This window comes from Falco cherrug, chromosome 6, assembly GCF_023634085.1.
Source record: "Falco cherrug isolate bFalChe1 chromosome 6, bFalChe1.pri, whole genome shotgun sequence".
NCBI classification, from domain to species: Eukaryota; Metazoa; Chordata; class Aves; order Falconiformes; family Falconidae; genus Falco; species Falco cherrug.
Genome location: NC_073702.1, coordinates 72,859,813 through 72,883,519, shown reverse-complemented (window position 1 = coordinate 72,883,519; position 23,707 = coordinate 72,859,813). Strand labels below are relative to the sequence as shown.

Below are 23,707 nucleotides of genomic sequence, written 5' to 3'. Positions count from 1 at the left end.
TAAAATGTGTTTTTTCCAGCTGGACTAGCCAGGTCTTACACCTCACCGAAGGCTCCCATTGCTAAGAAACACGCACCCAGGGAAAATAAAGATTTGCCATCCAAACAGTGGCGGGAGACCCTTCCTGCCGTGTGGCCCTCCTTGCAGGCTGGGACCTGTTTGCACCTGGAGGGGAGCACTGGGGGGAGCTGGGTTTTTTTCTGACCATACTCGCTGCCAGACACACTGGGGCTGAGTTATGGGCCCCTCTGCTTGAAGCCAGAGGAGCAGTTACGCCTGCAGCCAAGCAAAGGACTAGAGAGGGTTTAAAGGCACACTGCCCAGCTACCAAAAGCATGCAGTGCTGAGGGAAGGAGGCAGCCTCTGCACCTCCGGTGTAACACCGTACCTGCTCTCGCTCAGGACTGTTCCTCGACTCCACCTCGACCTGCAGGGAAATGGTTTCGCCAATGCTCTTCCTCTTGGACAGGCGATCTTCATCTGGGAAGGAAGAGAAAGGGCAGAAGGACTAATTGCGGTCAATCTGGGGCCAGTGGGGTGAGCATGGGCAGCCCCCCAGGAACACGTGCTGGTGCCCCATCCCCAGGATAGCAGTCCACCTAAGCCCTTCACCTAAATTCATCCAAACCAGCAGAACCGAGGACTGAGCCAAGCCCAGTGGGCTTCATGGCTCCTTCCATCCACCCAGCCATGCATGTGGCAACCCCGGGAAGTTCCCAGTTAACCGCTTTATGCCTCAGTTTCCCCAAGGCTGCACCTCTGGCAGACAGCAAAAAAACTCGAACAGGCCCATGTGTAGGACAAGAACTTGACACTCCCATAAGTGTGTAGAGCACAGGACCAGTTTCCTCCCCTCCCAGCTGTCCAGAATGCCCCAGGGTGCTGCATACCTGTCAGCTGGGGGATGTAGGGTGTGCTGAGCCGGTCCGAGTTGTAGCCGCTGCCACCCAGCACCTCACTGATCTTGCTCTGCCAGAAGAAGACCTCTGGGCCCAGGCGGTCAAGGCTCTTGCTCAGTCTACGGAGACAGAGAAAAACCAACGGAAATGGCCGCACCTCCCCTGCTCGGAGAACCATGCCAAGAGGGTTTCCAGTCCCTTCAGAGCAGAGAGCTCTCATGGCTTCACTTCGCACCAGCACAGCCAGACACACCATGCTATTCCTGCACACACCAGCACAAAGCCAAAGGCCCAGAAGGGCTCTTGACCCACCACAACGTGTACAGATGTGCTCAGGGAGGACTACCCTGACTTAGGGAATGTCTCAAGAGAGCAGAGGCACCCACTGGAGGCAGTGTCTCCATAAGGGACCCCCACCACCAAATGTGACCCATGCCAAATGTGCCAAGGCTATGCCAGCAGAAATTAGAGAATCACAGAACGGCCTGGGTGGGAAGGGACCTTAAGGACCATCTCATTCCACACACCCTGCCACGGGCAGGGACCCCTCCCCCCCCAGCCCAGGTTGCCCCCAGCCCCGTCCAGCCTGGCCTTGAGCACTGCCAGGGATGGGGCACCCACAGCTGCTCTGGGCAGCCTGGGCCAGCGCCTTGCCGTCCTCACAGGGAAGAATTTCTTCTCATATCTCCATCTCCCCTCTTTCAATTTAAAACCATTGTCCCTTGTCCTGTCACTACAAGCCCTACTAAAAAGGAAGAAACCAGCCAGGCTCGGCCTGGGGATGCTCAGCACGCATCCTTGAGCTGGTGGCATGGCACAGCAGCAGGATGACATACCAGATCTGCACCTATCCTGCTGCCAGAGAAGGGGAGGGATCAGCCTGCAGAGCTGATCCTGGCCTTTGGCTGGCTGTGAGCACAAGCCGTGGCAGCCACCCCCTTCCCTGGCTGTGCAGGATCCTCCCCAGGTTCTGAACAGGCTGAAAACCACTTGATCTCCTTCCCACCGTGCCACCCCCAGATGAGAAAGGAGACAAGCACAGGCAAGTGAAGGGGTGATAAACCCATTGTTGCCCATGATCTTATGGATGCCAATCCCTCAGGAGCAAGTAGCAGGGAAGAAGGTATTTTCCAGGCTCTTACCTGGGTTTCTCCACAAAGACATCTTCAGGGAGCAGATAGGGAGCTTCCTTCTGCCGCATTTGGATGACCTACAGAAGACAAGCAAGGAGCTAAGCTCAAACCCTATGGGTGGCCAGGAGAATGCATGCCAGGATTGCCACCGACAAGGCTCCAAGCCTGTTCCCAGACACTCCCTCGCATCGCACCTCATGGATGTGCTGGCAGAAGGTGGGCACGGTGGTGAGCTGGCTGATGAGGTTCAGGTAAGCTGCACCGAGGGCAAAGAGCGCGCACCGGTTGTATGCTGTCAAGTTATCCTCGTTGATCTGGGCAATCTCCTGCAGCAGAGACACAGCCCAATGAGATAAGGATGGACAAGGCACCAGGGTGGTCCCCATCTACCTCGCGGCATCACCTGCCCTGCAAACATTGCAGCTTTTGGAGCCTGTGTTTGCAGCGTTTCAGAGGCCAGCAAGGGGACTGAGGTCTCTCCCCCGCGTGTTGGTCTCATCCCACTGTGGTGGGAGAAGCTGAAAGCAGGTGAGCCGTTTGCACCCTGCTCCCTCAGAGACCGGCAACTCTAAAGCACACCCCCTCCCAGAGGCTTCTTCCCATCACACCACCGCCTGCCCCACAGCAGCACACCCAGCTCCCCCCTGCCTACCTGCACAGCCAGCACCAGGCGGATGAGGTCCACTACAACCTCCTCATTAGCCAGCTCGATGCTGATGAGCATCAGCATGCTGTAGAGAGCCTCGTAGTGAGCCTGCACGTTGCTTTCCTCCTTGCATATCAGGTAGATGTGCCGGTAGAGCTGCTGGCCATGCTGTGGGGACATGGAAGGATGTGGTCACTTCCTGAGCATCCCCTGTGAGCCACACACAAGAAAAGCAGCAGGGCCCAGCAAAGGAGCCTCCATCCATGCAGGAGGGGGCAGAGCTCCTCCTGTCACCAAGCACACAAAGAAAGCCCCAGGCAGAGGGAGCTGTGACTCTTGACAGGGAAGGGGGCACCAGCAGGTCCAAGAGCAGAGGCCTGCAAACAGCAGTCACAGCACCGAGCCCAGGGAAACGATGCCTCCTGCAGAAGCATTATAGAAATTACGGTTCTGACCACAGTGGAAAAATAAAGCCCTGAGACACACTGCTTGAAAGCAAGGCATGGGACAGAGCAGGGCACATGCTGGCACAAGGGAAACTCAGCTCTGCGACACTTTTTGTTTCGGGGACTGCATTGCTGCTCCCTGGTGTGCACAAGGCAATAAACTGATCCCATCTTGGCCTCAAGTTAGCTCCAGAGGGCTCTGCACCACCCTGGAAGGGTTTTAAGGAGGCAATGGGGGCAGGGGAATAAAAATAAATAAAATCAGGCAACTTCAAAAGCCACTTGACAAGTAGCTTTTGGGATACCACACATCCTGGGGTACTCATTCCTTGGGGCAAATAGCAGATTTAGGAGTCTAGAAAGGTCCATGCATGAAGTGCTGATGGAGATTGAATCCCATTGGCTTTTCCCAGGGACATCCCCAGGTTTAGAGGCATTGTGGTACTCCAAGACCCAGTGTGACTTGGGGAAACAGAGGCACAAGTCCTCACACTGGTCTGCACAAGGATAACTTGACCCAGACCCCGACGCTACCTTCTTCATGAAGACAGTATCTTGGCGCGAGCATTTGTCCACTTTCACCTTCAGGACTGAGATGTCACTAATGGTGCTGCAAGGGAAGGCCAAGAAGAAGGGAAAAACTCAAAGAAGAGGAAGGGAGCCATGATTCCCACACACCTGCACAGCCGCTGGCCAGGAACAAGCCCTCTGGGAGGAACCAAGGGGCAAAGCTAAAGGTGGCTTTTAAAACCCATCCACTTCAGGTATTCAAGAGTACGAAGCCAAATCACGACAGGATTCCAAGGCAGCGGCACTCGGGAACACAACGGTAAGTCAACAAAGAAGCATGCAAGCCAAGCGGATCATCAGGACCACAGCAAAACCCATGGAGATGTTTCCATCTGGGATGACAGTCACTTCTGCAAAGGTAACGCAGCACGGACAACACAAGTGCCCAGCAGGCCTATCCGTGGCAATGCAATGCAGTCAATGAGCCCACTCGAGGCAGTTACTGCTCCCGCACATCCTCCTGGGACCACTGCCTGACCAGTTACGTTCAGCAGCATGGTCCCACATCCCTCTGGGCACAGTCTCTCAGAGAGACACTTCCCCCCAGCTGGCTCTTAGCAGACCACTGATCTGCAACATTAAATCACCCCAGAGCTGGTACCGGATTTATTAATAATCTGGTCAGTGCTCCCAGCCCTGTTGGGGAGCATTCCAGGGTCTGCAGGTCCCAGCCCTGTTGGGGAGCCCCTGGGATGTACCTGATGGTGGAGAATTTCTGCCGGTTCCCGTGGCGATCGATGAAGCTGATGAGAATCTCCAGGACGAAGAGGCGGATCTCAGCATCTTCCATGAGGGCTGCAGAAAGCAGCCTGTCCAGGAAGGCGCTGGGAAGGGCTGTGAGCATGTTACTGCACTGGAAGCCCACAGAGACCTGCAAGCATCAAAGAGAAATGGAGGCAATGTGACAGCGTCACTTGGAGGGGTTGAAACACACCAATAAGAGGGGATGCAAGCAGAGAATGCTAAGCACAGCTTGAACACTTCCTAATCCACCTCAGGGGAGAGAGGATCCATGAGCTCAGCTCTGCCATGCCAGCAGCTGGGACCTCACGGGTCTCGTGGGGGCTGGATGCTCTGCAGGGATGGGGAGACGTTCATACCTGCAGGAGGGACTTCAGGAGCATGATCTGCGTCAGCCGATTCCGGTTCTCTCTGTCACAGAGAGAGGAAGCAAATGGTAAAATCCAAGTGAAAACAAGATAACCCTCCTCCCATACCCAAACAATGGAAAAGCCTCAGAAAAGGCAGGACCAGTTAGTTTCCCAAGAGTCACCACCACAAAGGGCCATGCCGTAAAGGTCTCCAGCAAATGAGCTCCAGATTTAACAGCCAGCAAAAAGGCTGCTAAGCAACTGATGTGTGTCTGGGGTGGGTTGACCCTGGTGGGACACCAGGTGCCCACCAAAGCTGATCCATCACTCCCATCCTCTTCAGCTGAGCTGGGGGTAGAAAATGTAAAGGCAGGCTGGTGGGTTGGGATCAGGGCAGGGAGCGATCCCTCAGCGGGTACCGGCACGGGCAAAGCAGGCTCTGCTGAGGGAAATTAGTTTTATTTATTACCACTTAAATCAGAGTGGGATAATGAGAAACAAACCCAAACCTGAAGACACCTTCCCCCACCCCTCCCTCCTTCCCAGGCTCAATCTCCCCCCCACCCCGATTTCCCTCCCTCCTGCCCTGGGCGCCACAGGGAACCAGGAACAGGGGCTGGGGTCGGTCCCCCACCCGCTGTCCCTGCGGCTCCTGCCCCCCGTGGGGAGGGTCCTCACCCCCTGCCCGGCCCCAGGGGGGTCCCCGCGGGGTCCCCAGCCCTGCCCCCGCCCGGGCTCCTCTCCCCACGGGGCCACGGGCCCTGCCAGGAGCTGGCCCAGCGCCGCTGCCCGCGGGTCACAGCCCCCTGAGAGCAGCCCCTGCCCCGGGGGTCCTGCCCGGGCTGCGGGGGGGAGCTGCCCCCGGGGGCTGCACGGGCTGGGGGCACGGCCTGCCCGGCCGGGGGCTCCCCACAGGCTGGGGGAGCCTCTGCTGTGGCGCCTGGAGCCCCCCGGCCTCCCCCTGCCCTGGCCTGGGGGGCTGCAGGGCCGCGGCTCCCCCCTGTGCTCGCTCCTCTCTCCGGTCCCACCTGCAAAGGGGGTTTTTCCCCTTACCCCAGGGGCGCTCCCACCATCGCTGGTGGGTCAGCCCTTGGCTCCATCTTGGAGCCGGCCGGCATTGGCTCCAGCGGACACGGGGGAAGCTTCCAGCAGCTTCTCACAGAAGCCACCCCTGTACCCCCGGCTGCCAAAATCTGCCGACACGTCCTGCCACAGGCAGCAGAAACAAGGCAGCACCTGCATGTCCAGGCAGGCGCAAGCTGAGCTCAGGATGATGAACCATCCTCTGGATGTCCCCATTCCATGGAGGCTCCCAGTGGACACCAGGCGCTGGCTCTGAACAGGCTCCTCACTTTTAAGCAGCTGAAAATTGGCGAGACTAAGCCCAACGCAGGCTGTCCAGAGAGGTACCCCTGCTCCTTGCTCCTGTCTCACTTCCCATCATGAACCAAATTTCTACCTCAGCAACATGGAAGGGTTTTATGTGGAAAACAGGCAATCTTGAATCCTCTGCTGCCTGCGCTCAGTCTTTCATAGCCCTGCGGGAACACAGGGAGCTCCCAAGGGATTTCCAGGCTGTCCCACCACATGCGGCCTGTGCTGCCCACCCTGGCCAGGGGCTGAGCTACACTGTGAATGGCAGCACCGCGATAAGCTGAGCTGCACCTCCTCTGCAAACTCCTGGTTCACCTACACACCCAGAGCAAGCACCATCCCTCACACAGCGTCAGAGGAGATCTAAAAACTCTGCCGGAGGAAGCTCGTGAGCTGATAAAGGAGCAGTGACAAACAGCCTGGCACAGCCAGGCTGAGAAGTGACAGCCATCCCGAGGCAATGAGCCCCATTCTGCTCCTGCAGCAAGGAAAGCTGCCCTGGTGGAACAGCAGGCAGCCCCAGCGTATCTCCCAGCCTGTGAATCGGGATTGAACGCAGGTATCAGGAACTACCCCCATGTGAGTGAGGAGCAAAGCGTGTCTTCCATCAGCCAGCAAAGCCTCTCCCGTCACAGACAAGTGGGAAGAGCCTGACCGTACTTTGAAGATAAATATAGCATGAAAATCTGTTTGCTCCTTACCTACATGTTTCAGCGCTGATACCCTCGCTCCAAATAGCTCTCATGGTCTGTTCCCACACTTCTTAAGCAATTATGTTTGTTTGGGTGTTTTCCCTTCCTTCTCTTCCTCCACTGCTGGGTATAAATACCACCTCCCGCTCAGCATTAATAAAAGCTCAGAGGCAGCTCAGAGGGGCCATGTGCCAGTGGTGGGAGGCAGCAATGAGCAGCCAGTCCCACAAAGTCAAACATGAACTTCTCAAAAGCCCCCATCAGCCCTCACTCACCAGTGGCCACCTCGCTGCCCTGAGACATCTGAAATCACTCCCCTAAATATTTTTTGTAGTTCCCAGCTAGTTCTGAATGACACACCAGGATCGATCTCCTGACAGCTGGATCTCTCAACAGAGACCCAAAGAAACGCAGAGTTCAACTTCCTCTAAACACCTTTTCCTCTCGATGCTGCAGTATTTCAAGGGGCCCTTGTCAGCACAGTTACAGCAGGCAGCAAAGCATTTTAAAGAAGGATCGCGCGTTGCTCAGCTTCGCTTGGAAGCTCTCAATGCTTGGCCTTCCTGTTAAATGTCCCAGTCTATCCCCAAAGACCACCTGAGAGTGGTTTCAGGAGCTCCCCAGCTCTGTGTTCAAAGCCTTACACCCCCCTGCTCCATGGGACAGCGGCAGGGAGAGCAGGGCAGGGGCGAGAATGAGGAGGGAGGCAGGCATCCGTTCTCACCCAGCTTTGCCAGCCTCGATGGACTGCTGCGAGGAGGGCAGTGGCACCTTGTTCATGATGAAGACCATCACCTCAGACTGCTGGTAGGTGGGCAGTGTGCTGGCAAAGGACCCTGTGGGGACAAGAGCACGATGGCAGTGTGTGAGGCGCAGCCCACCACCCCCAGAAGCATCCCAGTGCTGTGGGATCTGCCTGCCTGCCCTGCTCCAAGCCTGGACCCCTATAGCCAGGCTGGGAAAGGACAAGGCCTGCCTGGATCCAGCACCTGCAGGCAGCTTTTCCTTCAGGGTGATTCAAGATCCATCCAAACGCCTCTCAGATGGAGCAGCCCCAGGCCCAGGCAGGGTGGCGCTGAGAGATGCCAAGCCCTGCCTCTACCCCTTCCTTTTCTGGGGCTGGTACTTCCCCATCCTCAGTGGCTGCAGCAGGTTGATGCCTACCTTCTTTCCGCCCTCTCCTCCCCTTCCTCAGGGTCTCCTACCCGGGGAGAAACACCCAGCTCTGCCACGGATGGCTGAGGTTGCAATGCCACCTGCTGATAACCCGCTGCCACGCTGGCGGTGCACCGCAACAGATAAATCTCATTTCCCATCACTGCTTTTAGGATGAAGATGACTTTGTTTCACCCCGGGTAACGCTGCGGATGCACAAGGCAGGAACCCACCAGCACAGCCCACACCTGCACCATAGGACACCTCACCTATAGTTTTAATGACGGCCTCCTGGAACATCCTCTCCTCGTGCTCCTTGATGATCTTGGTGCTGACACCGGCAGCGCAGTCATAGCTCCCCGTCAGCGCGTAGTCAATGCTGAGCCGCAGCTGCCTCAGCAGGGTGTTAAATACCTCCAGCACCGTGGGGCCTGGGGTGGCAGGAGGGGAGAGACAGTGGAGCACCACCAGGAGGAGAGCAGCACTTTCCCCCGTGGGGATGCAGGCCATAGTTTCCCCCAGGACAGTACAGTTTACGCATCCCATCACACCATAAACAGATTGAAAACCAGTTTGGCCCGACACACAGCGACTTTTAACACCCACCAGCTTCCCCAGTCAAGACAGGAAAGAAATGCCCTTCCACGAGCACCATCACCTCAGCACGTTCACATCAAGCCCCTGAAAATCCCTTGTCACAAAGGCAAAGGCTGGCATTGCATCCAGCCCTCTAGGTTTTGGTTGCTGCATGTGTGCACAGGTGGTGTGCTTGGGAGCACTGAAATGGCACAGAACTGATCCCCAGCATCCCTGGCTGCTCCAGACTGGATCCCTGATCGTCAGCTCACACCTGGGTGCACACCAGAGGCCAGTCCAAACCTCTGGCACCTTTTCACCATTCCCACCACAATAAAAGGGCGAAGAGATGGACAGAGAGGATAAATTTATCTGCTTACCGACAGATCCAGAGGCTGCGATTACCGCTGCCTCTGACAGGACCTCCACGATGCCCGCACGCACAGTGGCCGCACTTTTGCTATTGGCATCCAGGTGCCCCAGGAGCTGCTGGATCACAAGATGGGAGTGCTGCGGCTGTAAAGAGAGCATGAACGTCAGTCAGCGCAGGTGCTGCATGCACAAGGTGACAACCCATTTCTGTAACCTACATGGCCACCAGGGACAAATCCTGCACATGCACCCAGCTGCACCAAGTCCCTGCCCAGCTCTTTCCAAGACAGTTCTGGATGCAAAATGACAGGAGGCACCTGGAAGAAGCCTGTTTTAAATAACTGAGAAGAGCTTGGAGCAATTTGCACGGGAAAAAAAAATCTGAAGAGCTGTACAGACCTAAGGAAATCGTGACAATTGATCCTGGGGATTTCAGGGATAAAGGATCTGATTTTTGCTAGGGTTTCCCAAAGTCGTCTATACTTCAAAAGGGTCCTGCTGTGACCTTACACCTCCAATATACATTAACAGGATTTTATAAAATTTAGTAGCACTGTAAAGGGTTTTAGGCAGTTTACAGGATTAAAATGTGGGGAATTTAAAATTCATTCAAAAAGAAATGAAAGCAGGGGACAGCGATCTGCTTCTCACCCTAAGAGTTCTCCAAGCAGAGAAATGGCTTGGCTGAGTGCAACAGCAAAGCAAACTCCCATGGGGTGAAGTGGGACGGCAGGTCTGGGACAGCCTCAGCACAGTGGGAGAGGGTGGGAAGGCAGCACTCATGCCAGCAGAGCTTCATTGAGATCCACACGGAAAAAGAAAATAAATGGACCTTTACCCCTCACTTTGGGGGTTACCTAAACGACATTTCCAAGGCCCCCAGTGAGAAGGGAAGAGCCTGGCAGGGTCTGTCTCTGAGCACCCCCATGCCTCAGAACAGCGATGCTGGGCTATAGGCAATGCCTGGTTTGCCTGGGGCACGTTTCACCCCAGACAGCTCCTCTCCTTTTCTGCAGGGCTGAGAAGCCTGGGTTGATTCATACAGTGGTGATCTGGAAAGAGGCAGCTCTCCATCAGAGCCCAGCTGCTTCCTTTGGAGCGTTCCACAGCACACTGCTAGCCTGTCCGATTCAGCAGGGCTTTGCTTTCCACTGAGAGGAAGGGAATCGCTCCCAGGACTGAGATATAAGCCCCACCAGCAGCATCCTAAAATACACACAGCCGGGATAACTAACGCCCATCGGCATTTCCCCACATGCCCACGCTGCCGTACACCCGGGCTGTGCTCATCTCCAGCCCGTTTTGGGGCACACTTGGTGGCCAAGCTCACTGCGCCGGCATGCAGCAATGCAGCGGCGGCTCTGGCTCAGCCCAGCCGGGGAGGCAGAGGTGGATGCTCCCAAGCATGCACGTGTGTCCCCAACCAGTGGCACCAGTCAGAGTCCCGCCAGCTCCCCACCTGGATCGAGTACATGATGATCCGGAAGCAGCAAGTGGCAAAGATCTTTGGCTCCCAGAGCGAGTGGTTATCCAGGTGGCTGGGGAAGAGATGGAAACGGAGGGGTAAGTTACTGGCAGTCCCCCAGACCCTGCAGGGGCGAAAGCAGCACCAAGCACCACAGACAGCCAGAAGTAGCGGGGAGAAAACGCTGCAGGAGAGGACTGGGACACAAACTCCTCTCCAGGGTGACTTTTCTCAGCAACAGCTATCTTTCCCATGCCATCTTCCTCACTGCATTGAGAAATGAGAGCCTGAAACCCAATCCCCCTCTCCAGCACTGTGCCAAAGGGAGCCAGGAGCCCATGCCTTCCCCACAGCTCCCTGCATTTGCTGTTTCCCTGCCCCTCAGTTCCCCTTGTGCCAAAAATGAGGGATGCTCGACTTACATGAGGACGGGTTTGATGGCGTTCTTGATGTTGCCGTACGCCGCTCGGCCCAGCAGCTCCCGCAGACACCTCTCCGCTAGCTCTGTAGGACTCTCCTTCTCCTTCTCGGTGGCTTGCAGCGGGGAGGGGGAGCGGCTGCGAAAGCAGAGGAGGGTGATGAGCACGGTGCTGAGAATGGTGCTGAGTGTGTGGCAGCAGTGGGGGAGAAGAGGCACAGAACCCGGCCAGGGAGGGCTGAAACAAAATGGTCATGGCACCTGCCTGCAACCCGTGCTGCATAGGGCCGTGGGCTGCCCCACACGCAGCCCACAGCCACCCCACACCATCCGAATGTCACCCTGCCAGGCAGATGGGGTAGCTCCATCCCAGCAGAGCCCAGCGATAAAGCGCTGCTGGATTTGAGCCAGATCAGAGAGCAGCATGGGTGCATGGATTGCAGAGGAGGGGGGCATGCCAGGATGGCCCTGTGTGCAGCGCCAGGCTGTGCCAGGCAGCAGGGACAGCCCCTGCAACCCTGGGACCAGGAGGACAATCGCGGTGCTCAGTGCTGGAGGCACAACGTCCTCCCAGGGTGGACACAGCTTCCCAGGGCAGGAAGACCAAAGCCGTCACGGCCCAGCACTAGTCACCCTGAACAGACACACCCCAGAGGAGATCCATCCCCTTTTTCCACACTTGGACTCACTTGGCATCACACAAACACCACAAATGTTTTTATCACCTTGACGCTTCAGTTTGCAAGAAAAAGGGAAAAGGCATTTAGCCAGAAGCCAGCTTCCCAGGCTGATATATCTCTCAACCTTCAAAAGGAAAATCTCAGGAGGAATTCATGCCTGCTTCTCTGCTCTGCGCTTCCCAGCTGAACAGCTCCCCTTGGAACACCCAGCTGGTGGCCAGCACGCAGCTGGTGAGGGGTGACACCTAAAGAATGGAGGGGCAGCGAGCAAAGGCATTTTTCAATTCCTCTCGCCTGGCTTTAAAATAACTGCTTCAGGAGCATTTAAGCAGAAATCCCTCACAGAGGCCAGCCCCCCGAGCCTTTGCAAACAGCATGCCTTAACTGCAGGGAGAGCGCAGGGAGCTCTCTGCTCCGCAGGAACCCTGGTGCCCTGTGGTGGCCAGGACAGCAGTAACCTTGAGAGCACCCACCGGGTGACACGCAGAGCTCCTGCCACCTGCGTCATCCTTCAGTGAGGCACTCACAGGGTTTCTCCTCTGGCCGCAGACCACGTTTTTCACGAGCTGCGGGCACAAATCAGCCTGCAATGCCTCTGCCCTGCAAAACCTTGTCAAAAGCAGCCCCGGGGCCTCGAAGGTGCTGGTGGAGCAGGTGGGTCATGGCAGCACCGAGCACCGACCTTTCGGCCTCCTCCACGTGCTGTAAGTTGAAGAGCAGTGAGGGCACAATTTTGTCCATGTGCTGCGGGTCCCAGATGTTGGCTTGGAGCTCGTCGTTCACCGTCTTCCTCACCACTCCCTGCAGGCCTTTAATGCCAGACATCCGGATCCTGGGGGAACAAACGGAGACCAAAATGCTACGTATCTATATAGCATACATTGGTTTACATTTATACGCACAGACATACACGGGTGAAACTACGCAAAAAGTTGGAGAGAAGACAGTGATTTCCGCGCCACTGGAGGGGTTCAGGCAGGCAATGCCCCAGTTCCCCTGGCATACCCCAGGGCAATCCTCCTGCCTCACATCCCCGAGAGATGTGGCTTCCCGCAGCCTGACTGGGACAAGCGGGAAAGGCTCTGAACCAGCTAAATCCATCCTGGCAGCAGCAGCCAGCTCCCATCCACTGTCCTCCCCAGGAGGCCCCTGGGCGAGCAACAGCCACGCGTCTCCGTGGCATGTGCTAGCCAAGATGGAGAGGGGGCACCGGCAAGCCTGACCTCTCCAAAGGATTGCGTTTGGCCCTGGGAAGTCTCCGTTCTCCAGCTGTGGCATGTGTGGAGGGTTTTCCTATTTCCTCCATTCCCAGCAGCTGCAGAGCTGAGCTGCACCCATGGGGATGCTGGATGCTAGGGAAGCCCAGGTGCTTTTTGACACCTATGTCCCTTCTTGGGCCAAAGATCCTGGCTCTGCTCTAGTCAATAAAGTCATCAATGAAAATTTCCCTACACACCAGGATTCCCAGGTCTGAAACCAGCCCCTCAACACCCACTGCTAATGCCAAGAAAGATAGCACGTGCTTATCTGCAGAAATAGATGCATCAAATAACCTGCTCTGAGGTCTCCCTACCACATTTTGCAGATGTAATCAAGGCAATAATCTGACCAAGACACAATCCTTCAGGAGCTTTGAGCAGGACCAAGGGCCCAGGAAAGCAGTGTGCTCCTTTTTAATTACAGGAGCCGCAGAATTTCTCTCTTCCTGTCTCCAATGCAATTTAGCCAGTGTCACTGGTGCCCTGAAGGTCAAGTGAAAATAATTAGCCTTCTGCATTATTTCCTTATTAAGGAAAATAAAACACCCTTGAGTCCACAGTGTGAAAAGGGGACAAGAAGTGGCAAGCCTCAGGGCTTCACCCCTCTGCAAGGCAAGCGGTCACCGGTATAGCAGCTCCAGGAACAGCACCGACACAATGCACTCAGACGCTGCCTGACACCCAGGCTCTCCTCAAAACTTGTCTCTGGCAGCAGTGGCCTCCTGCCCAGAGCTTCCCAGTGAAAGCCACCGGTGCTATGCCACCAGTGCCTCCCAGGGCCATTCCAAGCGCCGGCTCTTTTTAAATACATCACCAACAGGCCTGGCGTCGGCAGCAGTAAACAACATTAATCTGTCTGCTTTAGTCGTAATTAATCCCCCTGGGGTACGTTTCCCATTACAGCAAAACAAGTCAGTCCTCAACGCTGTCTAGAGAGGTAAGTGCCTCTAAACACGGAAAGTAACGGACCACACGGCTGCAGGAGGCACATTTGGAGTGAACGTTCATTCTGCCGAGAGTTGGGGGCCTCTTCCCATCATCATCATCATCCTTCCTTTTGGGGCCAGTATAAATTCCTTACCTCCTGCTCTGAGCTCCGGCAGTGGAGCAAAGACAATAAATGCTTAAAGATGCACCGAGGCAGCCCCACGATGGGCAGACTCCAGGTTTTACCTGCTCGCATTTTGCCCAAAGAAAAGAACTCTGAAGCCCAAGGGCACGTTTGTCCCTTGTCCAGCCACCAGCTGTGGTCAGTGAACACAGCTGCCCTGCTCTCAGGACAGCAAATACCCATCAACTTCTCTCACACACATCTAACTCTGCACACAAATATCCCCCATAGCCACAGAGGCTGGATACGCACTAGACTGTGTTTTCTAGGCTCCTGCTTAATCCTTCCATATAGCCAGCTTGGAAAACAAGGGAGGGCAGAGCACTGAGCGCACTCAGCTCTGGGGAATCACAGCAAAAATCAGTCCGTGCAGCCTGCATCCAACCTGCCCTGGAAAGCAGGCGCTTCCGTAGGAGAAGCAGAGGCTAAGGGCACAGGGAAAGCCCCCCAGGATGAGTTCACAGAGCCAGCAGGGTCAAGGACACCCCTCCAGTGGCACTCACTTGGTCCGGATGTCCAGGTCGTCGTGGCTAGAGTGGCACATCTCACTGAAGCGGGAGACAAAGAAGTCGTAGCTGCGGTGGTAAGATGGGGTGTCCTCTTCTATGTTGGCAAACTTCACAAACTGGGGAGAGAAGAAAGAGGGGGTCAAGCCCAGAGGGCACGGCAAGACAAATATTCTTAAAATTCCTCTCCAAACCAGCAAACACTTGTGAGCTTCGGCAGCATAACACAGGGCTCGTTGCTACAGCAGCTGGGGGGGTGCTCGGGATGCCAAGCCAGGCTGCCCAGCTGCACCCGGGACACGGGGTCGCCGATCAGGTACATGCCACCGCATAGCCCCACTGAGCTCCAGCAGCACCCAGGCCTGCCTCTGGACACTGCAAACATCACCACAAGCCCCCGCAGTCCCTGCAAAGGGCATTTAGAAGTGCAACCCGGCTCTGAGTCGGGGATCCCTCATATGCAGCACACATTAGGAACAAGAGGTAAATTTGCCCCAGCTTCTTGCCATCCTCCCAGATGGCACAAAACCTGGCCAACATCTCCCAAGCACTGCCGCAGGGAAAACAGCCTTGGAAATGCCGGTGGAGAAACCAGCTGCAAGATGCTTATTAACCACATCCCAGATCTCACCCGCAGCCCCTGCCAGCACGAGGTCCCATCACTCCCTCCCAGCGTGGCCAGGCCAACAGGCACGGGGCTTGCCAGAAATGCCACCAATTGAGAGCTGGCTGTTTAGCTTTCAGGGAGAGAGTTAAGGAGGAAGAAAGGATAAACACATCTCCAAGCTTTCCTCTGAATTCTGAAATTTTTTCATGAATAGATGGGAACAAAGGGTCGGGCAGGAAGGGGGACCCTCAACTCACCCACTCATGCTGACAGGGGTAGCTTTAAAAAAGGAAAAATGAATAAAACCTCAATAGCACAAGAGCTGCCACAGAACCCAAAGCGTCAGCTCCTGGCTGGAGCATACAGAACATTCAGCCTGTATCCACCCAACAGCTCCTGGTGCTGCGAAGGGACAAGGTTTATCCTTGGCCTGGGACAAGCACCGTGCGATAAAAGTCCCCATGCTTTATCCTCCCACTCAGTGCAAGGGTGCAAGCAGCAGCTGCCCACCAAGATTTAGGCAGAGAAATCTGCTGGCTGCTTTTGTGCTCCTGTGCTGCACCTGCTTCATCGTGCTGGGAAAGCTGAGGCCATTTGCATGGGCATGCGATGAAGGGAGAGGATGCTCGCTCTCCAAGCTATCCCCCAAACCATCCCAGCTGTTAACTGCTAGCCAGCAACACTGGGAGAGCACCAATGCAGTGCCGATGCTGGTGCAGCCCCAACAGCGTGGCACGAAGCTCTGCAGTTGCACCGAGCAATCCCATGTCACTCAGGCAAGCTGTCCCGGGCAAAGGCATCAGGACCACGGGGCTGTTTTTCCAGCTGGAAGGACCTAGCCTATCTCCAAGGGGCCATCCATCCACCTGGTATTTCTTAGGATGCTCAGCACCCTCTCGAGATGCCATGCTGCACGGAAGCTCCCCTCTTTACCCCAACCCCACCTGCAGGCTTTTCTCACTTTGTGCTTTCTGCATTTGCTGGCACACAGCCCCGCCAGGAGAGCAGCAGGTGAACCAGCCCACCGGTGCCCCTCCACAACTGGCAGAGCCAGGCTGTCTATCGCAGCGCATCACACCAGTACCGATCAGCATGCACCCGCTGCACCGGGCTATTAATAACGTCAGCTACAAAGGCTGGCTCTGCGCAAGCAAAGGAGCTGGCTCAGCCCTGCCAGGAACTGTTTCCAGAGTGCAGGGACAGGCTCCAACTGATAAACTCCTCTTACTCACCAGAAAAAATGCAGGGCTCTTATATAAGAAACCTCTGTACCAGGCAGCTCACAAAGTGGTTTTTTGAAGCTCATGGCAACTCCACGTGCAACCAGAAGCAAGGGCAGGACGCAGAGTGAGCAGCAGCAACAGGGCTCCCGTGGCAGCTCCAAGGGAGCCGTCCCAAGCATCCCACAGCTACAAAGCATTGTGAAATAAAGCAACGAAGCGGTTTCTTGACAGCCAGGATCTGCAGGTATCAAGCCACCGCCACACAGAGGTCGACAGCTCATTCCATGCCATCAGGCAACCAAACAGGACTCCCTCACCAGTGCTCCTTACTCTGGAGCTGCTGAAGCCCCAGGGACTGCCAGCCCGCCCATCCATGCCAGCAGCACCCAACTTCAGCTCCCTGCCCCAGGGCAGCTCCCCAGCCCTCTGCCAGGCACAGTGAGCCCTGCCTGCCTCTGTCCTCAGGGGACAGACCTAAACACGTGACACCACCGTGCCCGGTGACACTGGATGCATCACGGTGCTCACATCTGCCAACAGCTAGAGGCTGCTGCCCTCCCGGCACCCATTTTCAGCCTGCAGCCTCCGGCAGGACCAGAACTTGTAAAAACCAGCCAAGAACAGAGAAAAATCAGCCTTGAAGCCTCTCCTTCCTCCAATCTGCCACTCACTCACGGACTATTGTGTTTTTTCCAAGACTTGGCTGCCCCTACAAGGGTGCTGTACCATGCAGCAATTATGGGGGATGTCCATCCCAGTCCCACTGCCAACCTGTGCCCAGTGGCAAAAAGCAGCACCAGGATACATGGAAATGACCCAGCAAGAGCTGGGTCGGCAGGAAAGGAGGCATCAAACCTTCAAGGAAAGCGACTTATTTTCACTAATGGGCACTGCAATCCAGCCCAAAAGCTGCTTGGCAGCTTCACGCGGTGTTTCCACTGGGAAAACTGTTTAAAACATTGAAATGCAACACTATTTCTGCTGTGGTTTGAAGGGGTGCAGGGCTGGGAAGCTTGGGGTTCCTGTGCTTGAAGCCGACAAGCTCCACCTGAAACACGACTGGGATGACTGGGGAGCAAGCGCAGGGGAAACACAAGGAGCGCAGCTGCCCTGGAGAAGCAAAACAACGGCTGGGAAGGGATAACGCTGCCACCTATAAATACATCAGACATAAATACATCAGAAGAGGAACATCAAGGCGGGGGAAGAGCTGTTTAAATGAAAGATCAATGCTGGTTTGAGGAGAAATAAAACAGGAATGACATCGAGCTGGAAATTAGATGGTTCCTACCCAAAGCAGGGAGGTTGCCCAGCAGCCTCCTAACAAGGATGAGAAACCAAAGTGGATTGAAGCTGCCGCTCCATATGTTCATGCCGGGGACTATAGAACGGGGTTAGAGTGATCACAGGACGCTGGATTTTTGCTGCCACCTCCAGTGCTGCAGCCGTGGAGCCCAATGGGCTGGTCCTCGGGATCAGCCCCTCCACAGCAGGACACCTTGGCTCTGCGCGAGGAGGGAGATGTGTCTCAGGCAAGATTTCACGCCGCGGAGAATGACTCACTTGGAGCAGGTTTCTATAAACAACCTCCTCCCGCCTTTGCCATCAGCTCCATTATTGTGAAGACTGCTTGAGACAGCACCCTCTAATTAAGCACGAGCCTGAGGCACATTCCTCATTAGCAGATATAGGAAGAAGTGTCTCATTATCATTACTCACTTTTCTATAAAAGCACGCAAGTTTTCTGTACTATTTCCCCTCTGAATGCTGCCACACTTGAGAAAGCCAGAAAAAAAAAAAAAAAGCCACTAAACCATCATTCCTGAACTGGACTCCTCATTAAAACACCTGCTCCCAAGGATTCCTGACTGCAGTGACAGCAGCGCTAAGGAAACACCTTATCTCTGGTCCAGGACCATCTCTCCTCTCCACAGGTGCCTGAATATGGGAGGTTTGCTCCACACAGGCAGGAAACATGAGGCAGGGCTCCATCGTCCTTGTCCCAGTGCCTCCCACTTGAGGAAGTCTGCGTTGGGGCCAGTATGCTGAAGCATCTACCATGGCATCACGAGGGCTGTCCCCTCCCCAGCTCCATGCCCCATGCCAGTGGTCCCTCCAATTCAAGTCTCTGCTCGGGCACCAAGGACCTGAGGAGTGGCCATACAGCGGCTGCAAACAGGGGGATGCTGGCTGGCTTGAGCTTTAAACCCTACCTCTAGCGCAGGTCCCTCAGGACCCTGGGACAACCCCCGTGCTTCCCAAAGAGCTCAGGGGCTGGGCAAGGGGACATTGCACGTGTTTGCAGGCAGGGCTGCGCTGCCACAGAGGGTGTTTTCTTAGCAAGAGACCCAACTGCTTGCCACTGGGCTGGATCCAGGTTGCTCCAGCACGTCTCTCAAGAGGTTTGGACACCAAGTGGCACCTCTCCGGTCTCCCACAGGCCACCCTTGTGCAGAGGGACATGGCTGCTGCCTGGAGACCCTGCTCCCATTGCAAAGGGCTTTCCCAAGCAGCCCCTGCAGCACACCCAGAGCTTACAGCAGCATCACTGCACTGATGCTGACAACAATAAGCTGTTGTTGGGAGTGGGTTTCAATCAAGGGATCAATCCTCCCACTTCTCCAAGGGCTGTGGATTAATAGGTTTGCTGATGGGCAGCTCACATCGCTTTCAGCTGGGAGCAATTAGCTGCAAGGAAGAATGGGGTGTGAAAGGTCTCCGCTCACTGCCCATGCCCCAGTGGAGGCATTTACAACCCCACATCTGGGATCGGGCCGGCTCCTGGAGGACAGAAGCGTCACTGGACGCAGTGCTACCCGGCCCAGGTGTCAGCAGAAACATTAATAAAGTCCCTCTACCCATCACAGGTGGCAAAGACCTAAAGCACAGAGCTGAGCTGCCTGTGTGTTTCCCAGGCACTGGAGAGCAGAGTCAGTCCACCCTCCTGCCCACAGGATGCTCAGCTCCATCTAAACCCCCCCTCTTAAAAAGCAGCAAGGACAGATGCTGCTTGTCTGAGCCATGCTACCAGGCACAGGCAGAGCCCTCACAAGCCTGCGTGTTAAGATAAACCTAGTGTTCCCAGTGAAAACCAGCAGAAAGGCCATGCCCAAGCAGCTGCTGCCTGCCAACCAGGATCAGCAGTTTGGATGCTGGGAGGGCGTCACCTTTGTTGATCGGTGATTCTCCTTTCCCCTTGTTTTATGTCTGTGACCGACACATCCCCAGTCCAGCTAAGCCATTTACTGCAAGCAGCAGCTCTGTTTAAGCCAGCCCTTATCTGAGCACAAATAGTTCCCAAAATCCATGGGGATCACCTCCTAAGTTGGTCTATTGTCCGAAACCGCTGACAGCCCCCATGTTCTTGGGCTCGTTTAGAAAAAGCTGAATTCAAGAGCAATGTTCACAGACCAGTCACAGACAGCAAACAGCAGGGACAGCACACAGGCAATGCAGCCAGGGTCTTGGAAACCTCACATGTGGCAGGACACAAGAGACGTGACACCATAAATTCTCCCCTGCAGCCGCTCACTGTCCTTTCCCAACAAGGTCTCCTGCCCTGGCTCTGTGCAGAGACGTGGGGGTGACAGACAGGGTGGAAAGCAGAGGGCAGGATCAGCAGGGAGCTGCCACCTCCCACTGCGCTGCTGCTCACCGAGTTAGTTCCCAGGATCTGCAGGTTGGGCTTCTCCGACTCCAGCAGCTTCGCCACCATTTTCAGGAAGCTCTCCACGAAGAGGTTGATGCTTTGGCAGTGGCAGGCCATCAGGAGCTGGTCCAGGGCCTCCATGGCAATACACACGTACCTAGGAGTGGGCAGAGGGCAAGGTCACTCCCCAACAGCAGCGTGGGCCCGCCACCATCCCCCCCCTCCCCTCTCCCAAACCAGCTGGGTGCCCACCAGCAAAATGCCAACACCCTGCCCTGGCCAACCCAAGAAGAAAAAATGTCACCATTTAAAAATATCCCCAGGGTATTTTGGGGTGTATTTGTTGCTCACAGCATTTATCTTCCTAAGCAAAGACCCAGCTGCCCCTGGACCAAGGCTGCCAGCAACACCTTGCATCTCCCCCCGCGCTGCTTGTGGGCTTCCCTTGCCCTGAACTGGTGTTTGTATTCCGTGAGGGAGCACTGGGCTTGGCACTGGGTGGGCTCAGCGTCACAGGCAACCCTTCCTGCAGACCCAGCTGGTCCTGGCCAGGGAGGAGGAACAGGATGGGAACACAGAATTAGATCGATGTGCTCCAGAAAAGCTGTGCTTAAATGCACAAAGCAACCCTGCAAAGCGTATTCGCATCACCCCAGGAGTTCCCCGGGGTGAGCTGGGTGTCCTGCGGCAGCGTGCAGGCCAGGATGCAGCATTTCCCACACCAGGATTACTTCATCCCCCATCCCTCCGCGGATGAGGCTCAGTCGCTCAGTCTCTCCGTGCTGAAGAGGGACAGGGGATGCCCAGATCCAGATTTCAACACAGTAGCAAGAGGGGATGCACCTGTGATGGGTCCCTGAGCTGCCCAGGGGACCTCCCTGAGCACAGGACATCCCCCCCCCCCACCCCCACCCCCCCACCCCCCCCCCCCCCCGCCCAGGCTGAGCTCACCCACAGACCACCCTATGGCAGCTGGCTTTGCTGCAAGCTGCCACAGCGCATCTTCCAGGCTATACATTAAACCAGTCCTGCGACACTCCTGCCTCTGAGAGGAAACTGGAAAACCTCATGCCCAGTGATGAATCTCCATAGGGTGCCCATTACAGTGGCGGCCAGCTCATCACACTGCAACTGAACAATTTGTCAGGTGTTGCTTCATAGTTTCAGGACAAATTGGGCTGGTTGCTTGAAGCGGCTCTGGCGATCAGCATGAAGCATCTGGCAGCACTTTCTGCATCGACAGCATCTGGTTCGTTATCAGTGCAGGGGCTGGGGCCTCTGGATGGGCTGCTTGTGCAATGACCACACAGACCTCCAGTTGCTGGTTGCCCACTGCATGCACAGAGCCCAGCGGAGAAGCAAACTCCGGCCACTTACCACTCTGAGCAGGCATTTATTCCAGCTGGAAATACCCAAAATAACACAAAAAAAACCCCAAATGGTGATTGCACTGTGTTTCATAGCTCTAGCTCTTCTTGCAGGACCTCTGAGGTATCCGAACACCCGACACAGACCTGGTACCAGGACACTGGGAATAAAACAAACTTTACAGCTCCTACCACCTCCCTTTGACTCCTGCTCTCTGTGTGGCTATGAATCTTTGCACCACAGGAGCTCACATCGAGCCCAGATCTCCTGACACGGCCGAATGTCAGAGGCGGCAAGCCCAGATCTCACGACATCAAGCACAATTTCTCCTTTAACCTCCATTTTTCAAGCCAGCTCCTTGCACGGCTGGATTCGCAGCCTGGGTGGCATGCAGCAGCCACCAGCTTGTGCTGCAAGGGGGAAACCCGAAAGCCCTGAGCCTGGCAGCAGTGAGGTGGGCAGGACTGGGGCAATTAGAGGGGCAGCTTCTGTGCTTTTGCTTTGTGCATTTAAGCACAGCCAGCAGTGAGGTGGGCAGGAGCTGCCCCTCTACTTGCCCCAGCCCTGCCTGCACACAGAAGGGCAGCTGGGGAGGCAACTGCCCTCTCAGGGAAAAGGTGGTGTCTGATAAACCCTGGACTTCCAGGTTGCAGCTGGTGAACCACAGAAAGATCGATCCCTTCTCCTGAGGCCCCCAGAACTGTTGAAATCTGGCTCCAGTCTTGAGTAGATTCTCTGGTGTCTTGTAGCGTGGTTGAGCTCACGCTGCAGCTTTTCCTTCAGGCACCATTACAGCTCTTCCAAATACTGCGAAAATAAGCCACCAACTATTCCTGGATCTGTGAGTCTCCTACCCATCTGTCAAACTGGGTTAAAACTGGCCCAAGGGATAAAAACAGTATGAAGAGACGACTGACGATCAGCATGAAGCATCATGCTCCTTCCTCATAGGAAACAAGGCTGAAAACAACATTCTGTGCCAACTATTACTGCAACAGCATGGCTTCTCTTTTGGGGTCAACTGGACACAGGCCACCGAGAGGGGAAAGGGATGCTTGCAGAATCAGAGTCATCACCTCTGACCTACCCCAACCATCCTCTTCCAGGGGGTGGGTTGCATTGCTGCGAACTCAAACAAGAACACTTTCTCCTTTTAGCAACAAAGTTGACAAAGTGATAACACCCAAGGGGCCTGAAAACAAGGCCACCTTCACCTCACATGCCGGAGAGGCACCCACATGCTCAGCGGCTCTTTCAGAGCCTGGCCACAGTGCCCGCCGCGGGGCGAGCCCTGCTGCTCCAGTTGCAGCGCCCTGCAAACGAAAGGCTGATCCAAACCCATCTCCGGCATTTCAAAGTTAGACTTTGAAAATTAGCTAGTGCTCCAACCCAGTTATGTGCCTATACGCACAGGCGGTGGAGGAGGGAATATATTTCCCCCCCACCCACCGAGGCTTGTCATTAGATGTCAAAAATCTCCGAGAGCTTTTCTTTTCCCAACATAGCAAGCAGAGCCTGTTAACAGCCACTTAAGCGTAGAACATCAGGCAGAGCTTTGAATGTCCTGTCACTCCCGATGACGGGTGATGCAGATGAGGCTTTGAAGGTTTTCCAACTTTAACACTTCTTAGGCAGGCTGCTGGCTTCTCTCCCCCCAGGATAAAAGGCAGGCTGAAGTTCGCACCACGAAGCTGAGCCGTGTCTGTCTGCTGCGGCTTTGTTTGGGAGACAACAAGAAGCAGCCCAGGAGCTATTCCAAAGGGAAGGAGCCCTCCCGTGCTCCCCCAGAGTTTCTAATTAGGGCACTCAGCTATTTCCAGGTGGGCACCACTCTCCTTGCAGTAAACACAAGCGTGTTTACTGTGTGGAAGCGACACAGGGAGGGAAGATGGAGGGGAAGGGGGCCCAGCCAGGACCACGCAGGTAAGCTGGACAGAGCAAACCCAGCAATCCCCATCCAGCTCAATGCATCCCCATCATGTGCTCTCTGGAAAAGCGTCAGTGCTCCTGCTTATGCCACATCACCGTAGCTCAATAGAGATGTGCATTGGGTGCAATGCTCCCAAGCTGAATAACTCCCAGCAAGCTACAGCCAGGGCCACCCTGTTTAGCTGCTTGCCCACACCTAGCCAGACCTCCATCTGGCTCTGGAAGAGCCACTGTGGGCTTTTAAAGGCCAGAAGGGTGCCACAGGCTCCTGATGATGGCCCAGACGGATGATGACAGTTCTGCTGCTGGTGACAAACACCACACAGACTCCTCAAGCAGGGACGACACGATGCCACGGAGATACTATGTGGCTCCCAGCTTGCCTGGTCCCTTTGCAAGGAGTTTGCACATCCCTGCACACTTCCACGTCTCACTTTCTGAGGCAGGACATGCTTGGGTCTCTTTGCAGCATGCTCACAGCTTCAGGACAGCTTGGAGCATGCAGGAGCTGTGTACCTGCAGCTACATCCCACCCCGT

At 55.5% G+C, this 23,707-nt stretch overlaps 1 protein-coding gene across 5 annotated transcripts in view; it reads right to left on the bottom strand.

Annotated features, from left to right (window-relative positions):
* The window catches only part of EFR3B (EFR3 homolog B), a 40,877-nt gene that overhangs the window by 4,022 nt on the left and 13,148 nt on the right, over window positions 1-23,707 (bottom strand). For all 5 annotated transcript variants that reach the window (XM_055714712.1, XM_027811598.2, XM_027811599.2 and 2 more), the window contains exons 4-19: window positions 19,879-20,029; window positions 14,391-14,512; window positions 12,200-12,349; window positions 10,842-10,976; window positions 10,414-10,492; window positions 8,963-9,098; window positions 8,276-8,437; window positions 7,576-7,687; window positions 4,795-4,846; window positions 4,393-4,565; window positions 3,659-3,734; window positions 2,685-2,846; window positions 2,227-2,358; window positions 2,042-2,109; window positions 891-1,018; window positions 389-480 (exon numbers count right to left, since the gene is read on the bottom strand). In XM_055714712.1, coding sequence (XP_055570687.1) covers window positions 389-480; window positions 891-1,018; window positions 2,042-2,109; window positions 2,227-2,358; window positions 2,685-2,846; window positions 3,659-3,734; window positions 4,393-4,565; window positions 4,795-4,846; window positions 7,576-7,687; window positions 8,276-8,437; window positions 8,963-9,098; window positions 10,414-10,492; window positions 10,842-10,976; window positions 12,200-12,349; window positions 14,391-14,512; window positions 19,879-20,029 — 1,930 coding nt within the window. The remainder of the gene's footprint in view (window positions 1-388; window positions 481-890; window positions 1,019-2,041; window positions 2,110-2,226; window positions 2,359-2,684; window positions 2,847-3,658; window positions 3,735-4,392; window positions 4,566-4,794; window positions 4,847-7,575; window positions 7,688-8,275; window positions 8,438-8,962; window positions 9,099-10,413; window positions 10,493-10,841; window positions 10,977-12,199; window positions 12,350-14,390; window positions 14,513-19,878; window positions 20,030-23,707) is intronic.